The sequence below is a fragment of the Tigriopus californicus genome, chromosome 11, assembly GCF_007210705.1.
Source record: "Tigriopus californicus strain San Diego chromosome 11, Tcal_SD_v2.1, whole genome shotgun sequence".
Lineage (NCBI taxonomy): Eukaryota > Metazoa > Arthropoda > Copepoda > Harpacticoida > Harpacticidae > Tigriopus > Tigriopus californicus.
Genome location: NC_081450.1, coordinates 7081609 through 7095061, shown reverse-complemented (window position 1 = coordinate 7095061; position 13453 = coordinate 7081609). Strand labels below are relative to the sequence as shown.

Here is a 13453-nt window from a genome sequence, read left to right as displayed (position 1 = left end):
ATCAAATCGTGTTTGATTTAAGCTGCAAGTCCGCTCGCTTCAATTTGAGCTTATAGCCATGCTCTGAAACGTTCCTAGCTGATTTGCGTTCAAAATATAGTGACTTTATTTTAATGGGAAATCTTAATGTATTCTGAACTGGTTTTATGACCTGTTTCGAGCTTGTTTTGGATCATTATCCCGCTAGCCGGGTATTTTTCTGCGACAACTAATAGCTAAGGCCAATTCTGGTTATAACTGAACTTTGCCCAGAAGGCCATACATATAAGGTTGCGATCTTTGTTTGAGTTCAGTATTGATTTTCCTCTTGAGTTAGCTCTAAACAGTACAATACATCTGACAATCATATGCACATCAAAGAGGATATTTCAATCCAATTTGTGAGTGGCAGTGCTGGGGTTTCTTCTTCAGTCAGGATTAAGCGTCAGTGGTGTAGAATTGAATAGCCGTGGGCCTTCTAGGCCTCGACAGCTTCGTTCCATGGCCATGAAAAGCGCTTAGCTCCATCCTAACGAGTTGGTTAGCGATGTTGTCACGAGCGTGGAACAAGCCCCAAAGGTTCCTAGAGAGCATCCCGCCACACAACCAGCTGGCGAGGCGGAAATGTTGTACGTGGCCAAGAAATACATACAAAAGTCGCATCCGGCGAAAGACGAAGTGCATGCGATCACGTTGGGTAAAAGACCCTTCCACACATCTAAAGTGCCATCCATAGCGTTTTTCCAGGCGTCCCGTTTGGGTCTTCTCGGGTATGAATCTGGATCTGGTTGGTGCTCTTGCTCTTGTTTTGGGTCTTTTTTGGGCACGAAAGTGGAAAAACAAGTGAGATTGCCCAAGTCAAATCTTGAGGGGAGGCATTGGTAGGAAAATGAAGACTTTTCACACGTATAATCGACTCTGAGCTCTCCAGTGCTGGGCACAATCAAAATCGATGGCATTTGTGAATAGTCCATGACCAGGTGTCCGGTTGGCATGAGAATCGAAGGTTCCACGTTCACTTGAATGGTCAGCAAATTCTGGCATTGATTCAGATTTTGAACGCGCTCTAATTCCGCTTTCAGCAGCGATTGAGTGGGGATCTGAGAAATGGCCACGTGATCGGGCGATGATGTCGTACTTTGATTGACTTTCAGCCAATGCTCCATGATCCAACGTGTCCTCGGGATCATCTCGATGGTGGTGCTGTGCTTATACACGTGTGAGGCCAAAAGACCCGATAACTTCGTGTGAAATTGATCGTCGAAAGACCCCTCGTCACTCATGAACTCGATTTCACGCACGGCATTTCGGATCAAAGCCTTGGTATGAACGCGATGAAGAAGCATGACAGTTTCGTAAGAAAGGGCCTCATAAAATGTGGTCAGGCCCGCAGGCGCATTTTGGCGTGGTTTCCACGCGTTCTCTCGCAATTGGCGGTCCCAAATGGAGTCCCCGTCTGCCAAATAAGCCAGAGTGGTCAAACTGACTTGTTCACAAAACTTGCTGACCCGTTCATTGTTTCGCAATTGATCCTCGATGTGGACCAAATCTCGAGCAAACCATCGGCGTTTACCCAGAGCCTTGTTCATGTGTCCAGTTTGAATCATGAGCATGAGGTCCTGACTAGAAATGAAGAACAATTGGGCTCTGGGCACAAGCCCTATGCGAGTGCCAATATCAGAAATGGCTTGAAGTGCGTCGCTCTGCTGGTATTCCGAGACTTTGTAAATCACGGGCGAGGTCAACTTGACATTGGGATAGCCTTGAATGACGTTGAAGAAGAGGTCGAAAAATCGTTTCGATTCCTCCTCGTGTCGCAATATCGGAATGATGAATAGCGGCTTTGGGTACGGGTTAGTTGCGTTTAGCAATTGGGCATACGCTCTGGCCATGACCGTGTGATCAAAATCCACGGCAACCAAGGTCTGGGACACATTTCCTACTCTGGGCATGCTCGACAGTGAATAAATGATACATTTGCGGCAATAACGTCCCACAGAAGTGCCAATGTCCTGGTTGTTGGAATCCATCAGGAAATGTGAGACTCCTTCATTCATCAGCTTGAGAACGGTCTCACTCGTGTTTCCTTGGGAATGGCTGATCAGTTGGATTCGAGGGGCCTTGGGTCCGAAGCCACTCATGGTATCGACTGAACGATTGATATCCAGAACGGCTTGCTCACCCGACAGGGCAATGCGTCTTCCGAATTCATTATCATGTGTGATGATAGCCAATTTTACCGGCGACGGATGGCGGAGAATGTACACGGGTCCGAATAGGATGAGGACAATGGTGATACCGAGCAAGAAGCTGACCACCAGGCTCCCCAAGGCCCAAGTGGATGTGGATTTTCTCATGCCTGGGAATGTTTTCAGTCCTTCTCTCTCTACTAAAGCGCAAAGATGCGGTTGAGATCCTGACACTTTGATGGCCAAACACCAGCTGCTCAGAGTTCAGGCTCTCTCAGCTCATTTGCCCGGTATTCTTCCCGTTCTCTTTCTTCCCGTAGTTCTTTCGGTATGGGTGCCCTCTATCCCGAATCGACATCATCACACAACACTGGAGTGGGTGAACGTAAGGAAAGTAACCAGAACCAGAATAGTGGGCGAGGAAGGGGGGGAGAGTAAGGGGGTTGATGGCAATGGTGGTGGGGGAGCGAGAGGATCCTTCCACCAAACTGCCAAAAGATCAACCAACACCATTGCCACTAGCGCCTTGCTCAAGTGGAAAATATTTACTCTGCCATGCTTTGTTGGCACTTTTGTGCTAATTTTAGAACGAATCTCAAGTCCATTGGTAAACTTGATCACTCCTTGGAGTTTCCTTTCCAAACGTGAATGGAATGAGATAAAGATAAGAAAAATGAGATTGGATTTCATTGAACTCATTCACATCACGCCTGTCCCTGATCCTAAAAGTGCATTTATTGTCAATACAAGTTTCATCGGTTTTCCATCAGTTGCCTGGCTGCCCCGGCAAAGTACGAGGATAAATAATGCTGTCCTTTTTAGTGATGACGGAATCAAATGGTCTCTTTATTGCTCGTTGCGCTCTGGTACCAAGAGCATCAAGAGCATCAAGAGCTCTGAGTCCGAGGCATGGGGTCGTTTGAAAAGCATTTCAAATCCGAAATGCTACCCGGTAAAGATTGGTGGTACATGATTTGCTTATGTTGAAATAGAGTCGGATGGTTGGATTGAGGTGGGCTGGCTCTGGAATACGATCAAAGCATACATTGATGCGGATGGTAGCAAGTCAAAACCAATTGCAAATCTGTGCTTCCTTACCCACGACGAATGCCTTCCTCCAGATCACTGCATAGGCTCATTTCACCCGATTTCAATCGCTCCAGATCAGGCATGGCGTTGACAGAATCTAAATTTGATCGACTCGCAATCTCTTGTTCGCCATTGTTATCGCCACTGATGGTCTTGGGGATGGGAGGCATTGGAATCAAATTTCCGCTCTTGTGCTTCTTTCGCTGAATTCGTCGCTTTAGAGCCGTTTGCCGCTCCTCGGTGCTGTAGGAGTCACTAAAGTAATCGAAAGTTGATTTTCGCCTTCGTTGTCTCACCACGCAAAAATACACAATAAGTTCATATTGCTCGATTCGTTCACTTGATTTAGTAACTCTATGGGGATTAAAGTGTGGTTGTGCCAACACGCTTGGGGAGCTCACACTATGCCCAATTTGAATTTTGGGCAATTTTTTGTTCTATGTTGTGAGATGTTAAAAAGCTCATTTTTAGTTATGAGATAGAGGCCAAAAAGCAAAGGATCGCTGATTTCCTTAACGTCCGGGTGCCCATCAAGGACTTGTCATGTGCTGCAAGATCACAATCTGCATCGTCTACGTGTAAATCCTCAAAAAGATTGGCTAATTTCTCAAGAGGAGGTCTGGACGTGATGGCTGTGACAAAATCCAAACAAGTTAGTCTTTGAAGGACCTGGCGTCCAAGTACAAACTCTGGCTTAGGAACCCAATCTTTCCCTGATTCCCATTTGGCCTTCAGGTGGTGTCCAAGGGCACTTGAAAGTGACGCAGACATTGGTCAAATTTTGAGTTCATCCCAGTTATTCTTGAATGCACTTCGTGTGGCGGCAGGTCTCTTTCTCGGCCTCAACTTCACGGTCATTTGAAATTGGTCCCTATGTGTACACCCTTCATCTTCCCTTCATCTCCTGAATGCAGCCCAATTGAGCATGGCATGTTGCTCATACTTTACCTTGAGAGGACCGAGTCAAGCGATGGATCCTCTGATTTAGATCTCAAAGGTGTCGATGATGAGGTCTTCTTTTTTCGCCTCTCTCTGTAGTTGACCACTGTCTGATCTCCTGCCGCATATCGCATCTTTAATAAGCCGAGAAATACGTTCCGAAACTGACGGGTTCGTTTTTCGGAGTGAGTCATCTCAATCCTCCCATTGGGCAGATAGGGAGCAATTTCTATCCCTCGAATGGAATCCAGAATTTTAGTTTCAAATAGATGGCTTCTATTCAAGTCATTGTCAACCTGCAAAACATAACCATGAGCATTCATTCATTTATTAAACAAAGAAATAGCACCAAGACAACAGAGTCTGGAAATGGGTCATGTCAATCAATTGTCAGTGTCAGCTCAATTCTTATTAATGAAGAGCGGCAGGATCCTATTCCTGTCTAAGGTTCTCCCATATTTCACTGCAGACCTCATTCACTCTAGGGCTTCGAAGGCCCAAGGACACTGCATTGAAATGATGGATCCAAATTACCTTCGAATCCGGGTTACTCTCCCCGTGACAGCTGTCGTGAATGGAATTCGTGGGCGTCAAAGCTGAGGTGTTATGAAGCAACTTCAATTTCCGCTCTTCGTTCAAGTCTAGGTCAAATCTGGCCTCCGTGGTTTCCAAAATGCTATTGCATTCACCATTATCCGATGTGGTGAGGTCGCCGTCACCTGATATAGAAACAATTTGGACATTCAACCAATGGTAGAAAGAAGCATTCATCTCATCGTCTCTGTGCACGTCTGCAGCGAGTTTGATATTCCTAAATTGGGTTGACAAAATCCGTGCGAAATTCTCCTCTCACATCGAGGTTGGTCAATGCTCTTTCCATGAATTATTCAAGCAGCAATTCATGCCCAACCAACTATTTTAAGATGAGAAGGAAGGTGGAGTCCTTCCTGTCAGACCCAAAATGACGTTCGGTTCGAGTTCCAGGCACATCATGTCAAATAACCTGGTGGGTCGAAGCGCATTCTCGCTCTGGTTCGCTCTCGCTCCAAGTATTCATGAAAAATGACAACTTCCCTTCAGAGAGGCTCGAACTTTTGTCATCTCACAATGTAATCAGTCACACAGAATACGAGAATAATCTCTGTGCTTGAGGAGAATTATTACCCTACAGGCAGACGAACCAACTTCGACCTTTGACAACGTGGGATTAAAGTGGATCAGCGAAAATGAAAAATATTACCTGTTGTCTTCGAGAGTTTTCCAGAAAGTTTCCTCTCCTCGATGGTGGGTGGATCTCTACCATGACAATTCTGCAGTGGAATACAGGTTTTTTCTTGCCTGTAAACATGAAATGACTTCATTTATTTTCATTAAAATAGAACAGCTTTGAGTACCAAAAAATCTACATGGAGAGTTTGGAGTTCCATTTTCGCGACCAAAATTGCCAAAAAAAACTAAAAAGTCGCTACTAGCCCGAAGTCTTAATCAATCGATCGGTAACAAAAGTGTTCCCCCGACATCGATCGAATACAGGTAAACCAGCAAAAGAAAGCCATCAGAGATGTAAGTCGGAGTTGTTCCAATTTACTGCAGTGGAATGCACTACCACTTATTAGTGTTCCAATAGCTTCCTGGAATCTAGCTTATGTACCTTTTCTCTAGCTTCATACATACAGTTACGCCTCAATTGTTGTGCAATCGTCGGATTACAAATTGAGAACAAAAGTTCATCGTCTAACATGCACCTTTATCTTGGTTCTCTCGTAGGAAAGGTGTTCATCTTTATAAACAAATGAACACTATTACAACCCTCGCTCTCATCTCTATATTAAGGAAATGGAAATCTCAAGTTATGGGCACATAGTAGAAGTGCATTTGATAGCTTTGTCATCGGAAAAGTTACATTTAAAAGAGCTGACTATCCTAATAAAGCATGTGCATTTACAATATATTTATACTGTAGATTGTAAAGCAATCAAAAATCATCGCATCGTTCTTGAACATCTTTGGATTCTTTCACCTTCATCCCATATGCTCACTATGTATAGATATGGATGGGTTCGCACGCCCAAAAATAATCCTTACCCATAGGAATCGTTTGGTTGTGATAGCTTTCGCCGGGATTTTCTTGGGGGAATTGAACCCCCTGGTCTTGGCTGGTTATGGGTCCCCCCATCGCCTTCTTCTGGATCGAAGCACAAACTTTCCCGTCGGAGAGGCGTTGGTTTAACGGCCAACCCCAACGTTCCCAACCATTGTTCCACATTGTTGTCGCATCGAACAATGAGATGAACTCGAGTGGAACAAAAGAGACCTCGCGGGGCAATTTCTTCCCGGAGATTGACCCAATTTTGGAAACCAGAAATGGGATGACCTTGGCCGATTGGGACAGAGATCTTGAGCTTGGTAGAACTTGCATCAGGGCCTTTTTTATGCGAAGATAACGAGGGAACATTTCCCAATTTCCATCTGGAGATCAAACATTTCACGTTCTAGTATGAATGTGTTATTGTCGACAAAAGATCTTCAGCGACGGAAAGGTACAACAGTAAAGGGAATGCCATGTTTATGGTAGCTATTGTTCATTCTACGATATTTTTTGTACATAATATAGTAATGCAATTAAGGCTAGCACCACAAGGTAGTCGTCCCCCTCGACAATTACTCTTTTCAAGATAAAAACCAACAAAATGGCTTTTTTGGAATAACAACTACTGAACGTTTCTAGATTAGGCCAAAAGACTCTTCTGTTTTTCTTTTAAGGATGTACATGCTTTACCTTGCACGTGACAAATTACAGTATTTATACCAACAAGGGCAAATCAACTAACTGCTAGTACGTTATGTCAATAGCTGATTACTGTCTCTAAACAAAAGGAGGATTGAAATGAGCTATGTGTTCAGTGATTGCAAAATAAAACCTGAAACGGTCGAAATTGTCGCCAACCATGTGCAGAGCCTCCACTAGTCTTGGGAGCCTTGGCGCTCAGCAGATGGCCTCTCTTTTAGGTTCGCCAAAATTGAAATGAACCTCAGTGTGTCTCCCTATGTTAATAAGCCCTACAGTTTTCATTACGTATGACTTTTGAAAACCTTTCGACATAACAAATGCGGCAAAACCTTAACTGTACTTTGAAAACATTAAAATGTGAAGAAAATGGAGAACAAGTCTTTCTTTTGCCATTTCAGAACCATTGGTTCGTATTATTTTTAATGAATCTTTATTGAATGGGTTGATTATCTTGCATTTTACACAACAACAGTACGTTTGGATACCGTACACATGCTAAATTTTTGCCCCCACCTAAAATGAGGGTAAAAGCTGATTCTTTATTTCCAACCAAGTCATATCAACCGATTTTTAATTACTAGTCGTTGTCTACATACAAGTCAAGCATTCAAAGTTACATAATAAAACATTAACATCACAATGGAAAGTGAAATGTCTGAGCCCATCAATTATCCTGCCCGCTTAATCCAAGGGAAACGCACCCAAAACGTTGATGGGATCATCAAAATCAATGCATAAAGTTACAAGATCTATCCCACAGTCCGGCAAAAGACTCTAGTCCGGCTGAGGACTCGAGCCTTTTACTAGAGTCAAGTCAAGCAAAAAGACTCGTTTACCAAATTCTAATAATTAAAAATGAATGTTTTTTTTTGACGAGCCCGGACTCGAGTCCTCTCTAAAAGACTCTCTGGACTCGCCCCAGCACTAAAAGACAGACGCGAGTGATTTTTGTGACAATAACAATATGGGCTAATTATTCAGGATAGATCAATTTAACATGATGGGTCAACATCAAGGGCCTTCAAACCTAAATTTAGCAATACTGTCCCATTACACTTTCAAAGTTAGATTTCATTAGAGACTGGCCAACTTGAGAAATGTCGAGAAATATTGGCTTTAAAAACAGGATTCTTTAAAATGTAGAAACTGAAATTAAAGTATTCTTATAACTTTTACTTGATAAATATCATTGTAAGACTCCTCTTTAAGTTTCTATTTCGCTCGATATAACATCGTTTGAATTTGCAAAAATTCCATACGCATACGTTACGATAAATCTACGGCTTTCAAAATCAAATTGCTTCAGTACATAGAGTACAAAATTATCGAGCAGAAGACATTTTAGCTCAAAGCAGTTGATGCTATAAATGCGTAAGCACCAATGTTTTGCAGGCTTTTGTAGAAAGACCATTCGAAATTCATCTTGACACAAGGTGCTTTTACTCAAAGCAAGGATGAAGGGTTGCTTTTGTAGTCTGGTGCACCTTTTACCAATGGCTCCCAACTCAGCTTAGGTGAGAAAAAATGCCTAACAAAATGATTAAGCAGAATTGAGGGCTCATAATGAAAGTACGCGCACAGTTTTTCAATGCTAGTTTACATTTATACTTGCTGCATTTTTTGCTCTTTCATAATTTTGCTCTTGATTCGGTTTGAAAAGTAAAAAAACAGAAAAAGTTATGCAAGTTTTGCTCATATCTGCACTTTTGTTTGCCTTTTCTGTTGCTCTTTAGTTGCATTCTTCGAACAGCCCTGATGATCATCGAGTTGTCCATGGTTTTTGCTCTTTTCAAGCCATTGCACGGATACTCGCATATTTTTTTAAACCTACAAGTTCATTCACAGTCGAGTAATGAGAATAATGACTAACTAGCTCCTAGGGTCTTTTGTTGTCTTTCTTTCCCATGATTAGCTATGGTTTTGAAGTCTCTGCAACTTCACCGAGAACCAATGGCAGCTTGTTGTAAACTTACTTTTTCCATTCGGATTAAGGACTAAAATTAAGCATTCCAACACATTTGGGGAAAATATATTTTAGGGTTGTCCAGCTTTCAAGTCTACCTAAAAACTATCCATCGCAGAAGAAGAGCTTAGTAGTTGCAATGTTTCTTTATAAACTGAGTCATGTGATATTTGTAAGCAGGCGTAGGTTAAGTACAAAACTATAAAATCATTCAAAAGCCATACGCATAATCGTGTACTCTTAAACTGCATTATACGTATGCACATACATTGTGTCCATGTGCGGTAAGCCTAGTATCTTACTATAATTTAAAAACAAGGTTTAAAGACCTTGAAAAGACGATGTTAACTATTTTCATTGGTCCTTTAAACGGTTTGGCAAAGGGTTGAAAATTTCTTCAAATTTTGGTGCCCCAAGACAACCGTTGTACAAAAATTCCAAGGTTGCATCGGAACTTCAACAGCCGTCAGTACAACACTTGAAGAATTGAAAACTTGCATTTCTTTATAAACTGAGTCATGTGATATTTGTAAGCAGGCTTAGGTTAAGTTCTTCTCATCGGAAGAACATTCTCAGCTGCACTAATTTTAGAATAATGTTGATGGTTGTTCGTTTCTAGAGGACGTGAACTTTCTGATGGCCTTGGTTTCAACGGGGCTATCAACAGCTATTACGCCTGACGATAACGACAAGAGACCATGATTCTGGACGACAAAAGGTAGGCCACCCAGTAAAGTAGTTACCTTGGCATGTCAAAGGCAGCAGAGTTTTGTGCATGCAGTACATTGACAATAAATGGCATGCAGCTTTAAGGCCAGAACTTGTTTTGTTCGTGCTACCGAATATTCCATTCAAGGGACGAGGAAGGGTCAATTTCCAGGGAAATCCGCCGGGAATTTCACGAAAATGGCCAAATTATCAACGGTAATAGCGAAGTAACTTTTGCTTTCTGTGGAAGTTTCGAATGTAGCCCTCCCCCATCTCACTTACCTCTCACGAACTAAGCACTCCCTCGCCATTGGCCACGAACCCCGTTGATGTAGATCATTTCCATTCTCTTTCCCATTGTCTGTGTCTGTTTGTGCCATGACTTGGCAGTCCAATTCTACAAAGATGTCGAGCCCTGTTCCATTTTCTGTGTTTGAATGCAACTGGAAGTCGCCTTCAAGTTGGACCTGCTGTCCTGCACAACAAGATCTGGCCAATTTTACACTATATGATAGGGAACCAAAGACTGGGTCTCGATGGTCCCCAACTGGACGAGCAGATTCGTTTTCCAAGTTGGGAACATGCTTCCTGAACAGGGTTCTTGGCTGGGCCCTTAATGAAGGCGAAAACTTCTTCTTGGGAAGACATGGAATTCCACGGTTTCCTCTGAGGGGCTCATCTGGTTGTACTTCCTCGTTCAAATCCACCACGTGGAACAATGTTCGGGCCCCCTCTAATGTTTGGTTGTGGTTTGCACCTAATTCTGGAAAGGTGCAGCTTCACTTGAAAGTTCCGCGTTGTTTCCCCCCACCAAACTGGTTATTGGGGGAGAAAATCAAGAAAGTTCCAGCTCAAAATTAAAAGAATAAACGTTGATTGGCGATTGTGAGTCATGAAAAATGCTACAAAGTTTTTTTTCTTCGGTTCTTTGTGTTGATGTAGATGGGTTGGATCCATCCTGATATTCATACCACGAGGACCATTATATAAATAACACTCTTTTGAAGCCTGACAGTGCCTATTAAGCTCATGTCTCAATCTAATTACCTGTCACATTATTGTGGAGCTGATCCTCAAGGATGACAGGATCCCGAGTCGTCTGGGAGTTATCCTCGAATTGGACAGCCCTCACATGAATAGGAAATCTTGCCTTTTGGAAGCCGAACTCCGAGGAGAAGCATTTCACTTCGATGAAGTTCTGGCAAGATCCAAGGTGATTGGTGGAGATTGAATTTGGACTCTTTGGGGCGAGCACCAAGTCGAAACTCTCGATCACTTGACAAGTCTCATTCTTCAAGTTCGATGGTCTCTGGCGAAAAATCTTTGGAGAAAAAGACACAACTGAGGCTCTAAGTGTTAAGACCGACTAGGATATTATAAAGTAAGAACTTGGGAATTTTCTTGGAATCACCCTCGAAAGTACGTTCAAGTCGTGCAATTTCCTCATCACGCCAATTGTTCGCAAACCCGAGAAAACAGTTACGTACTGCACTCATGAGAGTCATTTTGACCTTCAAAGAGTGCCATTTCTACGTCCAATTGGGGAACTAAAAGCCCACAGTTCCAAATCGTTAGATCTTGGCGTGGACGAATGTGCTCGTCATTGTCACAGAAGGTTCACATATTCCCAAGCGTGTTGGACTTGTGCTCTCCACACTCTTGGCACACTTACGTACTCTGTGGATTTTAATGTGGTCCTTGACCTGACTCGGCATATCATCCCATTGCTCGGAATAGATGCACATGAACTGGAACATGCAAACGGGATTGGAACCCACTTCCTCACTGAATACAACTGACTGATCAACGTCTTGCCCGTCGTTGACGGTGTTCTTAGGTCCAGTCACCAATTGAGTGATGCCTAAATGGCGAATCAGAACTGTGTATAGAGTATTGGGGATCAATCCTGTCAAGAATAGACGTCCTTCAATGGGCTCTCCGGGGAAATGGAAGGATGCATGATGGGATTTGGGTGGGACTAGGCTAATCTCGATATTGGAACACATTCTCCACCTCCTTGAGCTTGGATGGATCAGAGCAATGCTCGTTCGTAGACACTGTCCACACTTGTGCAGAACTCGATGGAAAAGAGCTGTTTTTGTCTCTCGGTCGTATTGAGCAGCCTTCCCATATACTGCGTACGTCGTCCTACACTTGAGACCGAGACCGAGATCGAGGCGTCAAAGATTGAAGGGCCCCGGACTTTGGAGACCACCCGAATTGACTCCAATGAAGGGATGCACAATAACGGGCACTCCACTAGGTTAGACGATGAAAGCCAATTTCAAGGCTGATCGAATCGATACTGAAGCAACATCAATTGTGTTGTCTGGCCACTGCTATGGTGGTTGTTATTTTGTTCGCATTGGTCGAGAACCACAAGTCCACAACCAGGCCAAGAGAACGAAGGAGGAGCTATAATTGTTATGAAGCGGACGAAGACGTGAGTTACATGCACAACAACAAAACACCATTCCCCAACCGAGTGGACAGGACATCAAAAACCTCAATAAGCTTTCTCTTTTACTTGTCCCTCACCCCAACTCCATGGACCCGAGACAAATAGTACGCACCGTACGTACTACATACGTAGTACGTAGAAGAACCCGAGTCTCGGACTTTCAAGGCACTTGAAATAGTGATACAACTTTCACAAAGTTCTGATGGAACGTTTGGCTCGTGGGAACTGTTTCCGCCAACTTCTCAGTCAGTAGTGCTACTATACCTGTCACTTTTCGAGCCATCGAAAAAATGAGGAGGTGAAAGATTCATTTGCCCCAGGACCAGAGTCAAAATGTTTCAATTTGGATAATTCTAAACTTACTGGAAAGACCACGTGCTTTTAAAGTTTCGCGGTTTCATCGTAATTAAAATGTTTGTAAAAAAAAATTTGTTTGTCATTTTCAAATAAGGTTCAAGCATGGGCATTTCGAGGCTGGTTTTCAAGTACGTTGGTGTGGATACGAGCAACCAACGAGGTCTTTACAAGGCAACTTATTTCCCCCGTGGATCCAAGCATGCTAACTTTCGTATGGTAAATTTGGATCCCTCTGGGCAACATTGTACATTATGCAGAGCGTTCTAATTCATCTTGGCGAGCGAACGAGCGAAGGAAACTCGTTTGGTGTGGTTGCTTGATTTTATGTTTCGCTTTTGAGTTCAGTTCCAACGTTGGACAACGGTCGTGACATGGTGACAAATTTCGAGAGTTTGTTCACTTCCAGTATTTGACGAGCAAATTCAAAAGACTGACTACTTTACGCCCTGTGATTTCTCGTGAACTCGTCAGTTTGAGAAGGAATTTCGCCTTTTCATTCCCCGCCTTGCTAGCAACCCTTCCTACTTCCAGTTATTGCCGTTGTTGTACATTTGCAAGTGGATGAATTGCTTTCAACGCTAACTCACCCACCCACCCAGGCGGGAGGCCAACTCACTCACTCACTCACTCGCTTGTGCACGCAAGTTCTCGTTTCATCAAATGATCTCCTCGAGTCTCTCGGAGAACGAAACTTTTTTCAATAAATCCCTCGCAATATGTAGGTTCTAGCTTTGTAAGTGGCATCGAGCAGCTGCAGGCATTCAAGTCTAATCCCACCCGTTTAACCCTCGACGCCACCATCACCATCGACCCCAACAACTGCCAAAGTACCGACCATTCTGGCCATTCTGGCCATTCTTCTCCCGATGGTCCAAATGATTCTCTCGTTCCCACATTCCAAACTTCAAACCTGCTTCAAATCCAACTCCGCCGATCATGTTGACTCAACAAAATAGAATAAAATGTACGTATTCCCT

The 13453-nt window shown here is 43.3% G+C and overlaps 2 protein-coding genes across 3 annotated transcripts; both read right to left on the bottom strand.

Annotated features, from left to right (window-relative positions):
• Positions 1–69: 69 nt before the first annotated feature.
• Positions 70–2574, bottom strand: LOC131890884 (uncharacterized). Its single transcript, XM_059240329.1, has one exon. The coding sequence runs from the start codon at positions 2334–2336 to the stop codon at positions 498–500; it is 1839 nt and encodes a 612-aa protein (XP_059096312.1). The 5' UTR covers positions 2337–2574; the 3' UTR covers positions 70–497.
• Positions 2575–2870: 296 nt separating this feature from the next.
• On the bottom strand, positions 2871–12220 carry LOC131890882 (uncharacterized). Of its 2 annotated transcripts, none has more exons than XM_059240326.1 (9): positions 11335–12220; positions 10706–10979; positions 9941–10421; positions 6282–6665; positions 5437–5534; positions 4731–4915; positions 4206–4492; positions 3267–3512; positions 2871–3191 (listed from the first exon to the last, which is right to left on the bottom strand). In XM_059240326.1, exons 1-9 carry the CDS (start codon positions 11662–11664, stop codon positions 3056–3058), a joined length of 2421 nt encoding a protein of 806 aa, XP_059096309.1. In that variant the 5' UTR covers positions 11665–12220; the 3' UTR covers positions 2871–3055. The 2 variants fall into 2 exon arrangements, with proteins under 2 accessions (XP_059096309.1, XP_059096310.1); XM_059240327.1 differs by having other exon boundaries at positions 2872–3191; positions 11331–11523.
• Positions 12221–13453: the final 1233 nt, after the last annotated feature.